General features: G+C 44.2%; 1 protein-coding gene across 2 annotated transcripts in view; it reads right to left on the reverse strand.

The window, feature by feature from the left end:
• Nucleotides 1-750: 750 nt before the first annotated feature.
• bcl11bb (BCL11 transcription factor B b) overlaps nucleotides 751-20,034 on the reverse strand; it is a 28,700-nt gene continuing 9,416 nt past the window's right edge. For both annotated transcript variants that reach the window (XM_029496089.1, XM_029496088.1), the window contains exon 4: nucleotides 751-4,409. In XM_029496089.1, coding sequence (XP_029351949.1) covers nucleotides 2,344-4,409 — 2,066 coding nt within the window. In that variant the 3' untranslated portion in view covers nucleotides 751-2,343. The remainder of the gene's footprint in view (nucleotides 4,410-20,034) is intronic.

Consider the following 20,034-nt stretch of genomic DNA (forward strand, 5'->3'; position numbering starts at 1 on the left):
CTGTGCATTTACAACAGGACTTAGATTTTTTGATTTTTTTTTTTTTCTTTTTTCATTATTTGCACTCATGCATCAACATGTGTAAGCAAGCTGAATGTAGCTCCTCAGCCAACCTTCCTCTCTGTGTTAATTCACTAAAATATATTGAACTGAATAGCTTATGGAGAGCTGCTGTGACCTTAACATGTCCTTTTTAAAGAAAATCACAAGAGAATGAATTTGCATTGAAGGTCCACTATATCCCCTTTTCTATAGAAAAAAATAGCACACATAAAACCTGACAATAGGCCAGCAAGGCAGGTCAAACTTTCAAGTTAAATGATTTTCGATGGACTGGGAATGGCAGTAGTAAAATAAAAGGTGTAATCTCAATCTCCTTTGATGTGGCTTCACTGTCTCCCTCCCTCCCACGCTTTTGCTCCTTCACTAATGGTCCATTATAAGATGTGGCCGATTGATGTGCATTTGGATACCAAAAAAAAAAAAAAAAAAAAAAAAAAGCCAACAACAACAAGAAACAACACTTTTCATATGCTTCCAATTTCATTTGAATGACTCTACTCCCTGGTCAAGGTCTTGCTCTCTCTCCTTCTATGTCTTTTTCACACTTCTTTCATTTCTCATTTCCAATCTTTCATTTTGCCATAAGAATAGCCCCTACTCAAGGTCGCCTGGCCAAGCCCTAGTGCAGATGTGCTCAAAATTATCATAACTCATATAGCCCCTCTTTCTTTTTTCTTCTTTTTTTTCTTTTTTGCACCAGATTCATTTCAGGATGAATGATGCAGAAAATAAAAACCGTAATCCCCAAAAGTCACGAACATGCACACTGTCTCAAAATCTGTTACTGGGAGTTAAACCCATATCACTTTGTGAGGCGAATGAACAGGCTTCCTTTTAAAAGCCACCCTAATGCATGAATCTGAGCTAGTCAACTGTGAAAAGACGGCAACGGAGAGAAGCTTAGAGCATGCTGCAGAGAGAAGAACACACACGCACACACGCACGCACGCTAACACATATTGATACGAATTTCATTTGAAACCGTTTTGTGGGTCCTAAGGGGACAAGGGAAGTCAACCTGGGTCAGAGAGGGAGAGACAGAGATGCAACTGCAGACACGAGAGGGAGATGGTGAAAGATCCAGAGAGTGTTACAATTGTTGAAGTAGCTTTTGCTTAACAAACTGCATTTGAGTAAGCACACGTTGAGGTGGAGGATTGGGGGGAGGTAATCAAGTGGTACTGATAAAGCAATAATGGATGGTACTTACACTTAGCATATACTGAAGATGATGCAAGCAGCTGGTCTTCTGATTGTTTAATTTTAGGCCATCGTTCATGTACAGTCGGGGGCTACTTTGACATATATATATAAAAAAAAGAATATATTTACAAACCATAAACTGGACTGTTCTCCTTCTCACATTAATCACAAGTAGTCTTAACTTATCCAACATATTAAATATGTTGCTTTAATCCTACATAGGGAATGTTCTGAGCATCAGTTAAGGGTACCTCCATTAAGTGCAACTGTTATTTATGTCCTCACTGATGCAAGGACAGCAATACAGTAACTACATTTTGATATTATTCACATGCCAATATTTTACTTTTTTAAAAAAAGGACAAATTCCCTGAATAAATTAAAAGTAACTTATCAGGTCAGTGCAGGATTTTTAATCCAGCATGATGTTTTATTGTCAGGCTGACATTCAGGGCTTTAGGCCTGCATGAGGAATGGATTGTAGTCCGCTGCTGCAGTTAATATAGAAAACAATTATTTTTTACTTTTAAAATTGAACTGCTTCACACAATTTTACTCTCACATGATAGTAGGTTTCCTTAAAGGAAAACAAAAAGAAAATTTGTATTAAGGGTGACTTCTTTCCAGTTATCGGATTTTAGAAAAAAGAAAAAGATTTTTTTTTCTGTTTTTAGCACATTTCAAAACTAACTCCATATGAAATCCCACAAAGATGTACCTGCACATGCCAAATATCATTACAAAAATCCAATAAATACAGAAATTATTGCACAGTAGAAAGGCTCCATGGATTCCTAACTGATAAAATCCTCACACAGTTTGCCAAGAAATACCAAGTTGGGCATTCCAGACAAGTTCTCATTAAAGTTTCCCTTTGTTTATATTCTCAGGTGGCAGTTTCTGACAAGAAAAAAAAAAGAACATCAATCAGTCTCAAAATTTTTTTTAAGAGAGAGATTATCCAGCCAAGCCCCATAGCTGAAGAAGTGGTTATAGAGAAATTTTGTGTGCACGTGTGTGTGTATGTGTGTGTGTGTGTGTGCGCGTTTGCCTGTGTACACTGTATGTAATGGTGGCTTAACCTCTGTCCGCCTGCTCCAGTTTGACCTCACTGGCCATCAAATGTTCACCATGCCATTTCTTCATGTGTTTCTCCAGTGTGCTATAGACACTGAAGGGCATGTGGCAGATGTCACAGCGGTACACCTCTTTTCCGAATTGCCCATGGGTCTTCATGTGGCGTGTCAGCTTGGAGCTCTGGGCGCAGGCGTAGCTGCACAGGTCACACTTATAGGGCCGTTCCCCTGTGTGGCTGCGTCGGTGCACTGTCAGGTTGCTGCAGTTCTTGAACACCTTCCCGCAGTACTCACAGGTGTCATTCCTCCTCTCCTTGGAGCTTGGGGGCCTCCCTGGTCCTGGTCCCCGCAAGAGGTGAGGGGTGCTGCTACCGCTGCGGCCAGATGCGCTCCCTCCTTCCATCAGCTCCCCTGGCGGGGTGGAGAAACGGAGACTACCTGTCTCTGAAGAGGAGTGCTCAGAGGAGGTGGCAAACGGCGACTGACGGGAGTCGGTGAATCCCAGAAAGGGTTCTCTGATGAAGTGGCGTGAAGCAGCATAACCAGCCAGGAGCTGAGAGTAGACATTCTCTGGGGAGATAAGGGGTATGGCTGGGGGAAGCTCCAGCTGTTCCTTCTCAATTTTGATCCTCTTGTTGTTGGAGGGACTTGGGCTGGTGATTGGGGTGGGTCGACGCTGGAACAGCCCAGGGAAGGAGTCTGCTTCAGATACACTAATTCTGCCATTCATCAGAGGCCTCTGATCCTCCTGCTCGTCTCGCTCTCTGTCCTGCTGCCTCTCATTCTCTCGTTCTCTCTCTGCTTCACCCCTCTCTCCACCATCTCCATTAGGTTGTCTCTCCAGGCTTCTCTTATTCGGGTTAAGTCTGAGGTGATTGTCCACGTGGTTGTATGGGTGCATGATTCCCACCCCTCCATTGTCATTCACCCGATCTCTGCCCAGAGGCTTCTCCTCGGGAGACTGTCTTGGGCCATTCTCTCTATTTGGGCCAAACTCCTGCGAGTCTTCACTTAAATTTGAATCTGGTCGACTTCCATTCCTAAGTTCTTCCTCCTCTTCCTCTTCCTCTTCTTCTTCTTCCTCCTCTTCCTCTTCTTCCTCCTCAATGTCCATCCCCATCCCTCTTGATTCTCCCTCTCTACTCTTCTCTTCACCTTCACCTCCCTCTCCTCTATTTCCTTCCTCGGGGGAGCCACTCATGGACCCAGTCTTGTTATGCATATGTGTCTTCATGTGCCTCTTGAGCTTGCTTGCCTGTGAACAGGCATGGTCACATAGATGACACTTGTATGGCCTCTCTCCTGTGTGACTACGCCTGTGGACGATCAGGTTGCTCTGGAATTTGAAAATTTTGCCACAGAACTCACAGGATTTGGCTTTCCCGGGGGCCTGATTCTGACCCTGGCTGTCAGGGGGGCTGGAGGAACCATGTCCCCCCTGAGAGGTGGGTGGCTGCGGGGCATAGGTGAGAAATGCTGGAGGCTTGGTGCCAGGCTGGAAAAGCGTAGGACTCAGCAGGCGGTGCATGGGTGGTACACGGTTGGGTGAGAGGGGGGGTGTGGGCCCTCCATTGTTGGTTGTGTTTCCCGCCAGTTCCCTCAGACGTCGGGAGAAGTCCATGGAGGGAGGCTCCATGGGGGTCATCCGCATCACCCTCTCAAAGGCACTGGGGTGCTGAGATAGCAGCCCCATCTCCTCTGGGCCTAGCCGCTCTAGAGGGGGTCTTGGAGGAGGAGGAGGGCTGACAAAGGGTGGTGTAGCAGGCAGCCGGGTCTCCATGTACCCCGGAGGAGGGGGATGTTCCCTGAGCAGGGGCGCAGCCATGCGGAGGAGGTGGAAGGGGTTGTTGGTGTCACCCAGGAAAGTGGGGAGGGGGGAACGGGGAAGGGCGTCAGCACCAGGGGGTGGAGGCAGAGCCATGCGGGGAGTGAGGGAGCAGTTGACTGGGTGGTTGTCCAGGTAGATGCGGATGCCATGAGTGTGCTGGGCATGCTGAAGCAGGAACCAGGCACTGGTGAAGGTCTGCTTACAGGTAGTGCAGATGTAGCTTGATGGCTCATCTTTATCTGTGGGCCAAGAGAGAAATACATCATTAATGCTGTTCAGAGCAAATCAAATATGCAAAGAAAAACATTTTATTCAAAATTTGAAATTGGCATATTACTTTACAGTGCCCACATTTTTAATAACATCTTTTGTGCAGGGATGTGAAGTTTGTTTCGTAAAATTAATTGTACAGTTCTATTAGCTTTCTGTGTGTGTCTGGGTGTGAGGGACTTCTATGGGCTTTGTCTGTGTGCATACAAAATTTGGAGTGTGTGTCTACAGGCTAATACAGATGGCAGGTACTGCCCTAAGGCCATGACACATTATGCTAATTCTAATGTCAGCTAGGCTTTAATACACAGATCCATCTCGTCTACTCTGTCATTTCCATATGGAGACAGGGGAGGCAGCCATGAAAAAAAAAAAAAAAAACACCAATGGGGAAAAAAGGAAATATGGGAGAGGGGGTTGGAGAGAGGGTGAGATGTGGCATTGGAGAGAAAGAGAGGTACACAAAGGGGCTGAAGCTGGAAAGGGGATGAAGATGATCTGTAAACAGTCAAGGCCCCTTCGGTCTTCAGTTAAATAAAACTCTGCATCACTGGTGTTATAACAAGCACAGTAATGATATCTGTTATACACACACGCACGCAAACTGACAAATTCCCCCTTTAAATGGCGTGACTTAATAATGTCAAATGAATCTATCAGTCAGCGTAGCATGGCCCCGTCAGCCTTCGTGTGATTCATATAAAGAGCTGGGTTTGGGATTCATCTAATTCAACGCAGGCAAGCACTGAAGAGGCATTTCCACAGTCTTGAGTTCGCTTGCGAGGCATCTGCATCTACTTTGTCGTCAGCTACCGCAAGCGGAGTCAAGTTGGTACGGTGGTCCCAAAGCCGAGAGCGAAAAGGGAGAAACAAAGACCAAGGAGTTACTCCTGCCCAAAGTCTTATGTGAACAAGAAAAGACCCCTTAAGATGGCTGACGGCCTCAGAGCCACCCATTGTCAAGGAATGTAAAACACACATGCGGACACTGATACATGCATGGCAGTATTTTCTTTTCATTTTTCTTCTCTGTCTCCCGCTTCTCTCTCAGCACACCTCGGCAGACTCACAAATTCACACTCAGACGCACACACTTGTACCGTGCAGAGCAGATGAGCGAAAGCTGATGTTGGATCAGTGTCTAGTACAGGAAGCTGATTTGGCGTTGTGATTGGTTTGGCTTTCCCCAGGGGAGACGGGGTCAGAAAAAGTTAATGAGGGGCTCATTTACTGATTCTGTCTGTTTTTCTCTGCTATTAGTGGGGCTCTGGTGCAGCCGTCACTCTCGCTGTTTGTGTGGGGTGGGACATGACCTGACTCCAGCTACTAACGTGTGCGCATGAGCACGTGGGTGTGCGTGTGTGCAGACACATATTTGAATGTAATTTTTAAGCATGAATGTGTATGCGTGTATGTGTGTGTGTATATGTGGGGCGAGTGGTGGGCTGCCTGCCCGTGTTTAGTTTGGCTGGGCTTCACACGACCGCTTGGCAGCAGAGAGCTGGACAGCTTAACAGCTTGGATGGGGAGAAGAGAGCAAGAGAGGGAAGCGAGGAGGAGGAGGAGAGAGGGTAAGAAGAGAGGTGGAGGGACTTTAAGGGCCAGGCATGCTTGAACACACACACATACACACACTGACACACACAGAGGCTATTTACATGTCCCAAGGGACTGAGAGGGGTCTATAGACTTGGGAGCTGTATAATCCCATCAACACAAGAGAATCGATATGAAGTGAAGATGTGAGATTGAGAGACCTACTGATGATCTCGCTAAATTCATCAATTTGCTCTTTCCTTTTTTTTTTCCTTCTTCGTCTGTATTTTGGTGTGCACACATGGCCTCATCAATACGACAAGATATCCAATCAGAGCCCCCACCGCCCCCACACTCCCCAACCCTCCACCGCCAACACCGCTACAGCAACACATTTGCATCTTGTCATATCTTACACAGCTGAGCCATATGTTGTTAAAGGAAGCGTGGCAGCTAATAGAGTGGCAGCTGATGGGTACTGCCTAATGATGGCATAAGACAAATTTTATCAACTTCCCAAACAAGCACACAAACAGGGGGAGGGGGCTGAAAGGACGGAGGAAGTGAGTGGAATAGCAAATCAAATAGATAGATAGATGAGGATATGGGATGAAGGATGCTCAAACATCTCTAGTTACAGGTATCAAGTTATCACCCGCAGCATCAGCTTCAGGTTTCTTCTGTTTGTCCAGATCTGGTTGCTGCAACAGAGAGGTGAACTGTGGACTCCAAATCCTGCCTTTAGGAATCTATATGATACTGTCACCGTGTTTGCGGCGATCCTCATTCAACTATTTCCTCTTTCTCTTTCATACCCGTTTGCCCACATGCTGGGGGAGTGTGAGTATTTGTCGCCGCTCAGTGCTCCAGCCAATAAAAGCCTTCATTAAAGAATCACGGTGAGCCGTGTCATGCTTCAGTTTGTGGTAATTACAGTCGTCTGCCTGACATGCAGGCAGGGACCCCTCCACCGCTGACCGCCAAGGTCAACTACCAGTTAGAACAGTTACATTCTCCTATCCACGCAATCATTGATGTTGGACCTAATCGTCCAATTTACTCTGGCACACCATATGCACACAGACACACATACTGACACATACTTCCACTGTTTCAGTGAATATGTGTTATGAGAGGTTAAATGAAATGGAGTCGCAGCAGGATGCTGTGATATGGCGCTGCATTACACACTGAATTGCTCTCCTTTTGGTCATTTTGTAAGCAATACCACTTGTAAATGCCACAGCGTGATGGGATTCACCTCCGCAAAACTCACTATCACTTATATTTCTGCCTAGGTGTCCAGACTTTTCCATGAAGCAGAGAAACAATACAAACCTGAGAGCAGCATACCGGGGGCAGCCTTTGCCCTGCCCTGTGCAGCAAAAGGAGGGATAAGGGCCAGGAGGCCTGGAGGAAGTTATTAAAACATTGGCACATGCGTGGAGCTGAGGTGGGCCAGTAATAATGCTCTCCTTCTCTCCTGGGTTGGTTTTTTTTTTTTTTTTACTAAACCACTGGGCCAATTAACCCAGTCTTCAGGGACTAAGATCTGAGCTTTACATCAGATTTTATTCTTTCCAGATTGCCTTTTATAGCCATTATTTTTCCTTAAAAGTACAAACAAAATGCCAGTGAATGAAAGGGAGCCATGGTATTGACTGTTTGCATATGGCCAGTGTAGGAATGGTGGTGTGAGCTTGGCAGGGCTGAAGTAGACATCAGGCGTATGGTGCAGACATGTGGATTTGGGTTTAATTGAGGAATTCACATATGCCACCCTACTGGCATGAGTCTGATTTACAGTTCGAAGCGTGAGTTCCTGCCATTTATATTACACTTATATATTGAGGGCCTTTATCAGATGTTCTAATCCAGAGGGATTTATAATATGACCACAGAAGAATAACTACAATCCACAAGCTCAGCCTTCGATAAGACGGGCAAACTGGGGCTTTGCAGCAGACAGTAGGGGATGGTAATGATGCCAAATTTTATCTCAGGGAAAAAAAAATATCTTAATTGAAAGTAAGTACAGTTGGAATGCTAGCCACCCAACTTCTCTAACACATTTAGAGTGAAGCATATTACATCCAGGGGGCAAAGTGTGGCGTGTGTAAAATAATGTTGCGTCAGTGTATAAGAAGGAGAAGACAGTGCAGGTCCTGGTTGTTAACAAGGAGGTGAGTCGGGAAGCAGAGGGTATGTTACTGGAAGTGTCACACCTGTGTGTGTATGTGTGTGTGTGAGCGTGTAACTACTGTATGTGTGTGTGTGCACTGCAGCATTCCTGGGGTTCAGGTTCGCTGTACTGCTCCGACATTCCATCAAGGGCGACAGAACACCACCGCGACAGATTTGCATACAGAACAAAGCCGCCCGCAGGCTAGGCCACTGGGACAGAAACCTGCCCCTGCAGCCCCTCCTCTCCTCTACTCCCTCCACGCACGCACGCACACTCTCACAAACACAGGCGTGCCCGCGCCAGTGCAGGTCCTGGGAGTACGCATGTGTGCACCTGTCAGGGGTTAGCTGACACCTCTGCTGCTGGCAAAGCAGCTCCTCATTAGCATGGCTGTGATCTAGGGGTCCCCAGGGGTCCCAGCCTCCTCTCCTCGCCCCCTGCCCCCCCACATACCCCCTTACACCTCTGCTCCTCTCCTCCTCCTCACATATCTCATCCATCCCGACTACTCCTCTTCCTCCTCCTTCTTCCATGCCCTGCTCCCCTCTGCTCTGATGGCTTGTTTGTCAAGAAGGGGGCTAATCAGGAGAGACACAGGGCCAGGCAGCTCAACTGTAAGTGTGTGTCTGTGTGTGTTTGTGTGTATGTATGTGTCTCACAGGGAATAGAGACCTTGGACTGTAAACTATGGCCTCAGCGAGCAGAAGCAGCTGACTGTCACACATATGTGGTAAAAGAAAGAGGGAGATGGAGAGACAGAAAGAAGGAGAGAGACTGTGGAGGGTGGCAGTAGCAGGCAGGGGGTAAGGCTCTCACACAGTGTGACTGGCTCCATGCTAACTCAAACCAGCTTTGGCCTGCTAACCATATACATGTGTGTGTGTGTGTGTGTGTGTGTGTGTGTGTGTGTGTGTCTGCAGCCAATATGACCAGCTGAAATGCCTGACAGCCCAAAAGAGGATTTAAAGAAACAGTGCTCCTTAATGTGTTTGTTGGATAGTGCACAAGTCTGAAAGCAAGGCTCAAAATATTTTCTCTTTGACTTCCGAACTTTATCCAACTCTTCCATTTTCTCTCTCTCCCAGTGTTCTTTCTATCCCATCTACACTGAGCACCTGCACTAGGTGTCTGTGTACTCCACCCTGACCCTCATGCCTCCTGGGATGCGGGTCAAATGAACAATAAAAAGGATCAGGTATCTCCAACAACTTGATCACAGGCACACACACACACACACACACACAGACACCAAGCAAGTCCAGCTGTACAACAATGCATGAGTGCAAGAGGCTCTCATGTGGCACGAACCAAGGGAGCATGTCACCGCCATGAGGCAAGCTATCCCAGCTAGGGCACAGGGGACACGCTGTGAAAAATAACTGGAAAGACCTCTCTGTCAGTAAAGAGCTACGACTTTTGGCTCAGCTTCTAGGACAAAGAGGGAGAAGGAGGGAGGGAGAAGAAGGGAGCGATATAGACAAAAAAAAAAAAAAGATAGAGGGAGAATGAAAAGAAATAGGGAGCTCCATAAAGTGCATTAGCTAAGCTCTCTGTGGCATTGCTCTGAGCCTGACTCATCGCCATCAACTCCTAACTGGTCCCAGCGCCTGTATACATATGTGTGTGTGTGTGTCTGGGGTCTGTACATGCTCTTGTGGGGTCTGCTGTCTATCATGCGACACTGACAAAGGGATGACACTCGGTCGTGCCTGTGGTTGTGAGAAGACGTAACAGAGAGGAGCAAGATGGTGGAGAGGATGAAAGAAGCAAGGGAGTGAGAGAAAATAAGAGAAAGAGGAGCTCAACAGAAAGAATCGCAGGCAGCTTGGGACCGGAGAAGTAGTGGTAGTGCTCTGTTTATCACCTGCATTTCCATTTTCAATAACAGCACAACACTGTTTTAATCTCTCTTTCCATCACCTAGCCATCATACCATGACACAGCAGGGAAAAGAAGCCACATAAAATGGAAAAGCAATGGTGCCATTACTAAGGGTACACACATGCTGAATTAAAAGAAAAATCTACCACTGAAAAGCAGAATATATAGTGGGGGATGACATTTTAGGTAAAGTGTCCCCAATGATGCAACAGATGAGATCGTAATGTTTGGATAGGTGATGGTATCAAAAGACAAAAATTCAAACTGCTTTGACAGTGAAATGGAGACTGACTTTGTGGACTCACACAATATTTGTTCGAGGTTTTACATCCAAATGAGCTCCAGTTATACCCCTCAGGGACTTTCACTTTGTCCAGAAAGTCAATTTCCTATTCAGTGGTAGTGAATAGGAAATTGACTTTGACATATGAGTGACATGCGAATTCTGTTTTGTAGGTTTATTAAATTTTTCATTGGATCAATCATTTTATACAAACAGTCCATGAAATGTGTTGTGTGTGTTTTGTTTTGTTTTTTTAGTTTGCCTTTTGTTTTTTCAGTTTTTTTGTTTTTGTTTTTTTAAGAAAAATGAAAGCGCGCCTGTATTTTTTCATCCTTGACGAATTGAATTAAACAAAAGCAAAGCGTTACACTCAGGGATTCAACCTTCATCGGTGGCTCTGATAAGCACTCGTCCTTTTGTAAATTCCTCCAAGGCTGCACCTTCCGCAGTGACATGTCAGACTTTATGTACTGTGTGTGAGCTACTGTGTGTGCCAGGGAGATGAAGAGTATAAAAAAAAAAAAGAAGAAAATGTCATGCTTTTGTGTCTCTTTGTGATGTATAGAATACTATATGCGTATATGGCAATGTGTGTGTACTATATACATATTGTCATATCCATATGCCAATGCTCAGTGTGTGTATCTCAGTCTACTATTCTGAGACAGGGTGCTATATTCTTTCAGCAGTAGTAATGGTCCCCAGCTGGCTTCTGCCCATTGGAGCCAAGCAGCCAGTCCCACTTAACTAGCAGCCCACAGGAAAATACCACTGTGGCCCTGAATGCAGCACACAAGCCCTTCCAACCCAATCAGCCTGCTATAAAACTTGCCCCTCGCATGCTTCAGAAACGCCATAGAAAAAGAGAGTGCCTGAACATTCTCGAGCTATTTCACCATTACTCCTCAATTCCTCCGGTATTTAATATTCAATTCTGGCTATTTGAAGTTTTGAGAGGGTTCAGGTTTTTTTTTCTCCTCATGCTCGAACACAGTGCGGAGGATGTGAGGTAGGAGAGAGTAGAGGGAGAGTTGCATCATTTGACACCATTTTGCAAGCCATCTAATTAGTGTTAGTTTACTAATCTCAAGCAACAAAAGGGGAGAGTGTTAAAAATATAAATGGACCAGCAATATTCATCTCTCTTTATTCAACTGCTCTGCTGGAACAGTGGAAACCCAAAGTGTAAAAAAACAAAACAAAAACAACAATAACTGTGGTTATTTGGGGAGGTATGACTATTCCTTGCTGCGGAGTAGTGATTTCCTGGATCTTGTCTCATCATTTTAACACCTTTTGTGCAGATTAAAAAAAAACAAAACAAGGTGGAATGTGTTAATTAGTGAGCTTTAGAGGTGCTAGCAGGCTGCCTTAGTAACCTGTGAAAAGAGCTGAGCTAGCCGTACCCCCCCCTTGTTTGAAGTCTGTGCTAAGCTAAGCTAACTGCCTGCCAGCTACAGCTTTGTATTGAGCATACAGACATGAAAGTGATCATCTAACACAATGCAAGAAAGCAAATATGCAAATTTCACAAAATCACTGCTAATTTGATCATCAAAAAGCTGAGATAATTTTAAAAAACGATACTGATAAAATATTTTTTCTACCTCCACCTGCTGACTACGACACATGAATACACTCTAACATAAAATGAATGTACAGAACATGATCTACCTTTGTGTTTTATGTACAATAAAAGCAAGACCTTCCCTCTTTTTTGGGTATCTGTAGGTCTTATCTGAAAGGACCAATCGTACCATGAAGGCCAGTGGCTCAGCTTTATTAATGGTCATGTCTCCAGGTGAATTCTGTTCTCTCTGTCTTATTGGTCCCAAAACCGGCCCAGGTGTGTCAAACTGCCTCTTGGCATGCAGCTAAGCTCAAACGTTCCACGCAGACCCATAAAACCATATAAAGACAGACATAGACTCCACCTATAGGTTCATCTCTCAACATACACACCTAGCACATATTTATGAGGTGACATGTGAGTGTGTGATGGGGTTGAGTTTGGCCCCTGGCCTCCCCCTGTGGGTTCTGTGCGGCCTCTCCCTCTGTCTCTTTCTCCCTCTCTCATTTCTCTCGTTCTCGTTTTCTTTCTCTGTCTTTCTGGCTGTTATCACGCTGATACATTTCCTGCTTCTGGCACAGCTCCTGCATAGCTTATGGTTAAAGAAAGCTTTCATCTATCCAGTGCCTTTAGGACACACACACATACACACAAACACACTCACACCCACATATATACAAGTGCTGGTACAGGCCAGCGTTGCCCCGCCAGACCACAGGCCCAGACAAGCTCCGCTGGCACCAATCACCCTGATAACATCTTAGGGTTTATTTCATTTTGGCTTGCTCTGTTCTGCTCTGGGAAAGACAGACACAGAGAAGAGGGCTTTCTGGAAAAAGTATGAATTACGCCAGTATAGCGGGAGAGCGTAGCCCCTTAACCTTGAGCAGTTAACTCCCCTGTCTGTAATGCCATCTATGGACATGACAGTGCAAGTCCTCTTTCATCCAAGGAACAGAGGAGAGCAGATGTTTCTTTCTTTTACTCTTAGCTGGCTGTACGGGTTTTATGAGGTAACGTGAATATAAAAAGTAACATGAGTTAATAAAAACATGTTTATATTGAATAAAACCAGGTGGAAAACTGTAAGCATCCCCCTCATTTAAAGGGTCCGTCTGTCCAAAATATTAAAGCATGCAGCCCCGTTCTTGTTTTCTTTTTTGCTCGGGTGTACTTGCCTTGCCTATCATACATTTCTGTGGTGCTCACAGCGATGGAAAAATGTGTTTGAAGTATTCAACATTAGCGTGTGTTTCCAGATAAAATATCACTGGTGCTGTGGATAATGCACAGACATTGCTGTAAACAGTTTTTACTGGAAACTTTATAGCAAAAATTTTTTTTTTGAAAAGCAGCCCCCATGAAAGTGTTGACACTGTGTTTTGTGGATCATTATTAGTAGTTACACGGCTGCGGTTACAGGAAAGAGATATTGCCATTAAATTTGAAAATTTTCGTTGCATTTTTGAGCACCACAAATGATTTTCACTTCATCTCTTTTGTGCTGGAGCAGAGACTGAAATCACCAGGATGGATATTTCAAAACCTCAGCACAAAGATAAGTTAGAACTTTTTTTCCCCTAAATTTGTGTGAGTTAATTCTCCATTTTGGGAATACATAGGTAGAGTGGACGTGAGAGCCGTATGAAGTCCGCTGATACTAGTGTTGCTTGTAAACTAGGTTCCTGTTATACCTCTGATTTATGGTTAAGTGACAAACCAACATAAAAGCGGCTTGTGTACATCATGTGTTTGTCTGTCTGGTGTTTTCGGAGTAATTGCTCAAGACAAATAAGTGGCTGAAATAAGGGGAATCGTAAGTGTACCATGAAAGGCTTTCAGTATCTCATGTGGTGAGGCAGCCTGTAAAAGAAAAAATACGGCCATAAATGCTGTCTCCTCATTTTGTTCTCCCACAATCCCACCCAATCAGAGCAGGAAGCTAATAAGATAAGAGGGAAGGAACAACAACAGTGTAGCAAGTATGATTACCCTTGTCTGACTGGCTAACAAGCGCCATCTCTTTTCCTTTTCACAAGTAGCAATGGTAGCCTCTTTCCCCCTGCCAAACGCAAACACATACTACTTTTCAACAGAAAAATGGGAGTGAACGCCTTGGTCAGAAAATCTTTCCATTTACTCTTGAAAGGGGCGTATTATACGTTATTCACTAATGTGTGGCAGATTGCACAAAAGCTGAACACACGCAGACACATGAGGACTTCATCTGCATGTCTGTCCTGAGGAGTGTTTCCACAGCAAGACAGAGGTATATAAACCGGTTAGCAAATTCTGAGTAAGGGTCTTACATGTGCGTGCATTTAAAAATATGCTTACACATTAGTTCCTTATGAAAGCACCTCTATTAGTCACCACTGATGAGAGCACATCTGTTATCAAATGTCCCCAACAGTGAGGAGAAGCCAGAGGTGGCTCAAAAACCGACAGCAGCAGTCAAATTACCTTGATTATAGCTATTTATGCAAAGAGCATAAACACATTCACAGATTCCCACTGACACAAGACAACTTATGGTCCATGGCAACAAGACCATGAAGTTCACATCAGCACTTCGTTCAAAGCACCACACAAAAAGGCAGCATGTTTGTGTTGAATACCAGAACGCCATCATCACTCTCCATGCATAGCAGGGACGGGGTGTGAGGTTTCTAATGCCTCTTAAGTAAGGCTGTTAAGGAGCAAAGAGTCCACACATCTGGAAGACACAGTCAGTCGGCACATGCTGAAAGTTAGTGGTGGCGCTCGCAGTCCAAATTAGTGGCGAGTTTTATTCCCCCGCTGTGGTAGGAAAATATCAAATCTGCTGCCATATGAGTGCCATAAAGCTGACTGTGGAGCGTTTGATGCCTTCATGTGGGAGCCTTTAAGCTGTGTGCGTATGTGCGCGTGTCTGTGAGTGCATGAGTGTGTTTGGTGGGAGATGCAGGCCTTAATGTGAGATGAGAGTCATTGTATGCATTCTTGCATGCACATATGTTTTGTGTGTGGGCATGTGTGTGAGTCTTATCTTTGTGTGTACTCCAGTATACCTTTTTCTGCATAAATATGTGGATGTGCGTGTCTTCCTATGTGTATGTCTATATGTGTGCGTTTGTGTGTGTGTGTCAGGTGGCTGTGGTGCATGTGTGTGCATGTGCAGCTGTGCAATTTTAGCGGCTCCCTTATAGACCTAGTTGACCCTGCTGAATAGAGCAGACAGACAGACACAAGCAGAGGCAGACGGCCCCTGGGGTGGTCCTGTCTGAGGTGCAGCATTATGGGCCAACAACACTAGGGGCCCATACATAGGCAAGACTAGATGTACTGTAATTGTATGCACTTACACACACACTCAGACACATGTGAACCCAAACGCTTAGACAGAGTCACAGAAATGGAGAATCAATGACTGCAAACGGGACTTATTTCATTATTTTACCACATTTCTCTGAGCGTAGGCAAAGTCTTTCATTTTCCTTTCATTTGTTTCCACGGGAGTAGCCGTCAGAGGCTAATCTTGTTTTTTCAATCTTTCACTAATTTGTTAGAAATTACACATTAAGGTTTATTGTCATCACATTGACAGAAAAAACACATCTCTGTGGGCTTAATCATTTACTTTTGAGATTTAGCCAGTTCTTGTCGATAAGCGACTGTGCAGAGGTGGCTGCAGTTATCCAGAGTGAGTCACATGCAGCTTTGTGCACAGCTCTTCCTGGATGTACAGTAAGTGGCAAAGTAGACTTGAGAATGTCGTCATAGACCAATGCATTAGTTGAATTTTTTTTTTTATTCTTGTTTTTAAGTGCATAAAAGGTTTCTTAAATTAAACTCCAACATGTTCACTGTTCTTTCAATTTAAAAGCAATCTGTGGTTTGTTAAGTATAGTAATCAATAATGTTGTATATTTGAAACATAATCAAATTGGCCAAACACAATTCACTCACTTCTCACTTTCTCTTTTCTCTTCACCACAACTTAAAAGGGGAAAAAAAGGGAATACACACACAAGGAAATACTGTATCATGAGTGTGATCACTTTTTTCAAGGGGGAAAGGAATTTACTCTCTTTTTTTCCCACAGAGGAATAAGAAAATATTTGCCACTCCAAGAAATTGGAAAACACAGACAAACACGCGCATAGACACAAATGAGAAATTGAAAATAGATGCAAATGCCTGACAGCAGACACAAGATAAATTCCTTGGCAAGCATTCAAAACACTCACGTTAGAAGACCCAAACACACACACACTGCACCAGAAACACAAGAACGCACACTAGACACACACATGCACACACGGGCGCAGGAGTGTACACACACCACCTACACAACTGCCACCATGTAACCCCTAATCACAACCCCAGAGCTTGGACATCAAATGAAGCAAGTTTTAAAAAAAAAATCATCAGGAGTAATTAACGCATTTTCATATGCAAATGTGATTAATGCAAAACTACAAAGTCATTATGCAAATTGACTTTTCCTTGAGCCTCTGTACAAATATTCGCAGCTCAAATCAGGGATCAGTCTCGCCATCTTTCTTTTTTTATCTCTACCCCTTTCCCTCTCCCTCTATCTCTCTCTCTCTCTCAGAGTAGAGATAATACGTAAGTAGCATGTGAAGTTATTTCTAACTCACGCAGTGTGTGTTTTCATGCGATGGGCCGGGGCTATGGCATTACGCTGCCTGCCTACTGATTACTGGCTGCTTGGCACTGGAGCGAGACAGGGAAGCCGGCGTACAGGGGAAGGTATGAATATGCAAAAGCCTGATTGCTTTTCATGATTAAAGCCTATTTAATATGGAAATGAGAGCAAGCCAGGTGATTAAAGGAGCATTGGGTGGTGGGGCAAAAAAAAAAAAAAAAAGATGGAAGGGGGGGAAACAGAGAGATGAGGAGAGAAGACACCTTCAAATCCACACTGGTGTAGAGGTGTGGAAACTGTGGTGTCACAGCTATTTAGTGGCACCAGCCGTGAAAGTGTCAAACGCTGCAGATTTCACCTCTTTGGGGACGAAGGTCAGTGTTACTTTTGATGCCTTCAGTGGGTTGCACTGTAGGTTATCATGTAGAAACTATTATTACTCATTCCAAGTCCCTTGTTACTCATTAGCTTGGGGACAAAAACTGATTTTGTCACTTTGAAATGCTCTTCTGCACTTTAACACACTTTCACACCTGCATATTTTTCGTGCATGCAGGTGTGACAGTTCTAAAGTTGCAAATTCTTATTCAAAGCCTTTCGAAATAAATCCACAGGCCCTTTGTTTCTGTTAAGAACGATGGTATCGGTATGAGCCTTGTCAGTTGCCTTACACCTACAAAAAAATGTAGAACTAGGAGTAAATCTTCAGCCTAATATAGTGATATGACTGTGCTGGCTGCAAACATGACAGCAAAGAGATCAGAAGTGGACAGCGAGAAAAACAGAGAGAGCTGTTTGAGGATGTCGCTGTCGTTCACATCGTCTCATGAAATATTTACTGTGTGATCTCTATACACAGTGTTTATGTGAGAGAGAAAGAGAGAGAGAGAGAGAGAGAGAGAGAGAGAGAAAGAGAGAGAGAGAGAGAGACAGTCAGATAGAGGGAGAGGTTGTCATGATGTGACTTCGCCCTTATGTACTGGATGTCTTAAAGTGCTCCAAGGGGGCCCGGCAGCCGTCCTGGGAGGAGTTCAAAGCAGGGCCAGGGTCGTCTTAGCATGGAAATGCTCCCCAAGCGACAACCTCTCGCTTGCCTGATGACACGCATCATTCTTCACAGACAGCACACGCACACACACTCTCATACACAAATTCATACAAAGCACACACACATATTAAGATACTGCTATAAAGCCCGCACATACACACAGAGAGTGCATGCATCAGCAAGAGAAACTCAGAAAAAAAAAAAAAAAACAGGGCACAGAAGGGCCATTTTTCACCTACGCGACGCGCATGAAAGAATGCGCCTGTGCTTGCATGGGTGTGCGTGAGTGTGTGAGCATGTTTGCACCTTTTGGGGTTGAATCTGCTAGCCTTGCAGCATGTTTGCATTTTAAGCAAGCAAGCTGACAGACAAAGAGGCCAGACAGGATGTTAGAAGACTCAGCCAGGTGAGAAAAAAAAACCAATCCAGAGGCTGTGAGGGTTCAGGGTTATGCATACAGTCCAAACCCAACGGTACATGTCTGTTTCTTATGTTTATGGAAGTTTGATACGTGCTGTCATTTTTTACGTGCTGCAGGTATTTGTGTGTGCCACAGCTGTAAAGTTCTCAGTCTATGCAACATATGCAGGCAAAGGGATGGTATGTGTGTGCGTGTGTGTGCGCGCGTGTGTGTGTGTGGGAGAGCGTGTTCCGCTAACACACTGGATTTAATTAGACCTAATAATGTAATCTAATTTGTTTGAAACTTGAGACTGCCTTGAGTGGCATCTAATGTGTTGAACAAAGCTCTCCTCCTCTCTTTCATTTGGGGTTTCGAGTGCTTTCATGTCCTGTTCTCTTAGTGATAAGACTGTCTGCCTGTCTGAGTGACTAACTGACTGCTGCTCCAACAGGCTGCCTCACTTACTGCTTCTGCCTGAATGCTTTCCCTCTGACCACCTCCCAGACAAAATGCCATGTGAGTCCATCTGATTGCATAAGCTTCAAAATGAGTTCCATGTTTTTTTATGCTTCTGCTGCAGCTTCCAAGGTGGCTTGCTGCTAACTTCAGCTGAAAAGCGAAATAACAACATTACTGTCTAAAATGCGTTGTTAGAGCGGCACCGTCAAATTATTAGGTGCTACATTTAGCATGAGGTCATCTCCTCAGAACATGCTTTTTATTTTCTGAAAAGGAGCAGTGACTTTCAAAACTGTGCTGTCAAATATTATTTGTGATCCGCTTAGTAGAAGTTGGTGACCACACACAGCTGCTGGCCACACACAGGAACTGTGCAGATGAGCCAGTTTCTGCAGCAATGACAAACTATCTCTACAGCAGCTTTGATTGTGAAATCAATAAAATGAGTGAATGTTAAAATCTACTATGCCAGGGCTTTTATTTTTTTATATAAAATATTTTGTAATATCTCACAGACCAGATAAATCTTAAAAACTCCCACAGTGAAAACTGAGTGAATGTGTGACATAGAAAACTAAATGAAAAGCTTCTCCTAATATATGAGTAAAACAAAAACTTAGAGCTCCTCTCTTGTATTCTTGCTGTTTTACATTTTGGCGAGTGAATGGATGTGATCAACAAAATATTGTCACTTATTGTAGGGATTTAAATCTAATAATAATAATAAAAAAAACTGCATCAGCTGTGAACTCGACAAATCAGAACCTTGTTGTCATGGCATCTTCATGAAGTCTACATTCCCACCATTTAAATACATTAATCTAGTCTACCATTGTGTGTGTGTAACCACTAAATTTGGATGTGCGCTGACAGTTGTGAGAGGTCTAATTAACCTTATAAAAACTGTCACTACCACATATGAGTCTATCCACATCTTGGGAAAGTGTACTGTTTATTTTGTTTTCTTCCTTATTTATCTTTGAAAACATCACATTTACAATTTAATAGTTCTCCCTTTAGAATTTATATAATACTTTTTATATGTCAGTTAAACACACTTTGTGGTGGTGACCAGTCTGCGTTAATCATATAATCTTTTTGTATGCGACTATAGCTTCTAACTTTTACTGTTGCTTTTTCTAACCAAGTCCCTCTCAGTCTGCTGGAGTTTGTGTAATCCTGGATAGCCTTTCCAGCTCTTGGATGTGATGGTGACTGTCTCGTCTGATAACTTTGAACTGGTTTCCCTGCAGCGCTGGCAGTTTCTAACCCAACCCCACCACCCCCTTGTCTTCCCCCAAACCACCCCCACCATCAACCCCCGCCCCCCCAGCCAGATGAACGGCCTTGCTGCTTTATTAATCCTCTTCTCCTCACCACGCACATAGATGAATTTTAATCAGCTTTCTTAACCTCTTTTTTTTTTTATATGCTGCAGAATTTCTTTACAAACGCTCAGATGTGCACTCACATGAGGGGGAAAAAAAACCCCATAACAAACACACACACGCACGCACATACACACTGGGGCGGCTCCTCTATCACCTTCTTCCTCGCCTTTCACAATTGGTTTCAGCT

This window comes from Echeneis naucrates, chromosome 24 (genome assembly GCF_900963305.1).
Source record: "Echeneis naucrates chromosome 24, fEcheNa1.1, whole genome shotgun sequence".
NCBI lineage: Eukaryota > Metazoa > Chordata > Actinopteri > Carangiformes > Echeneidae > Echeneis > Echeneis naucrates.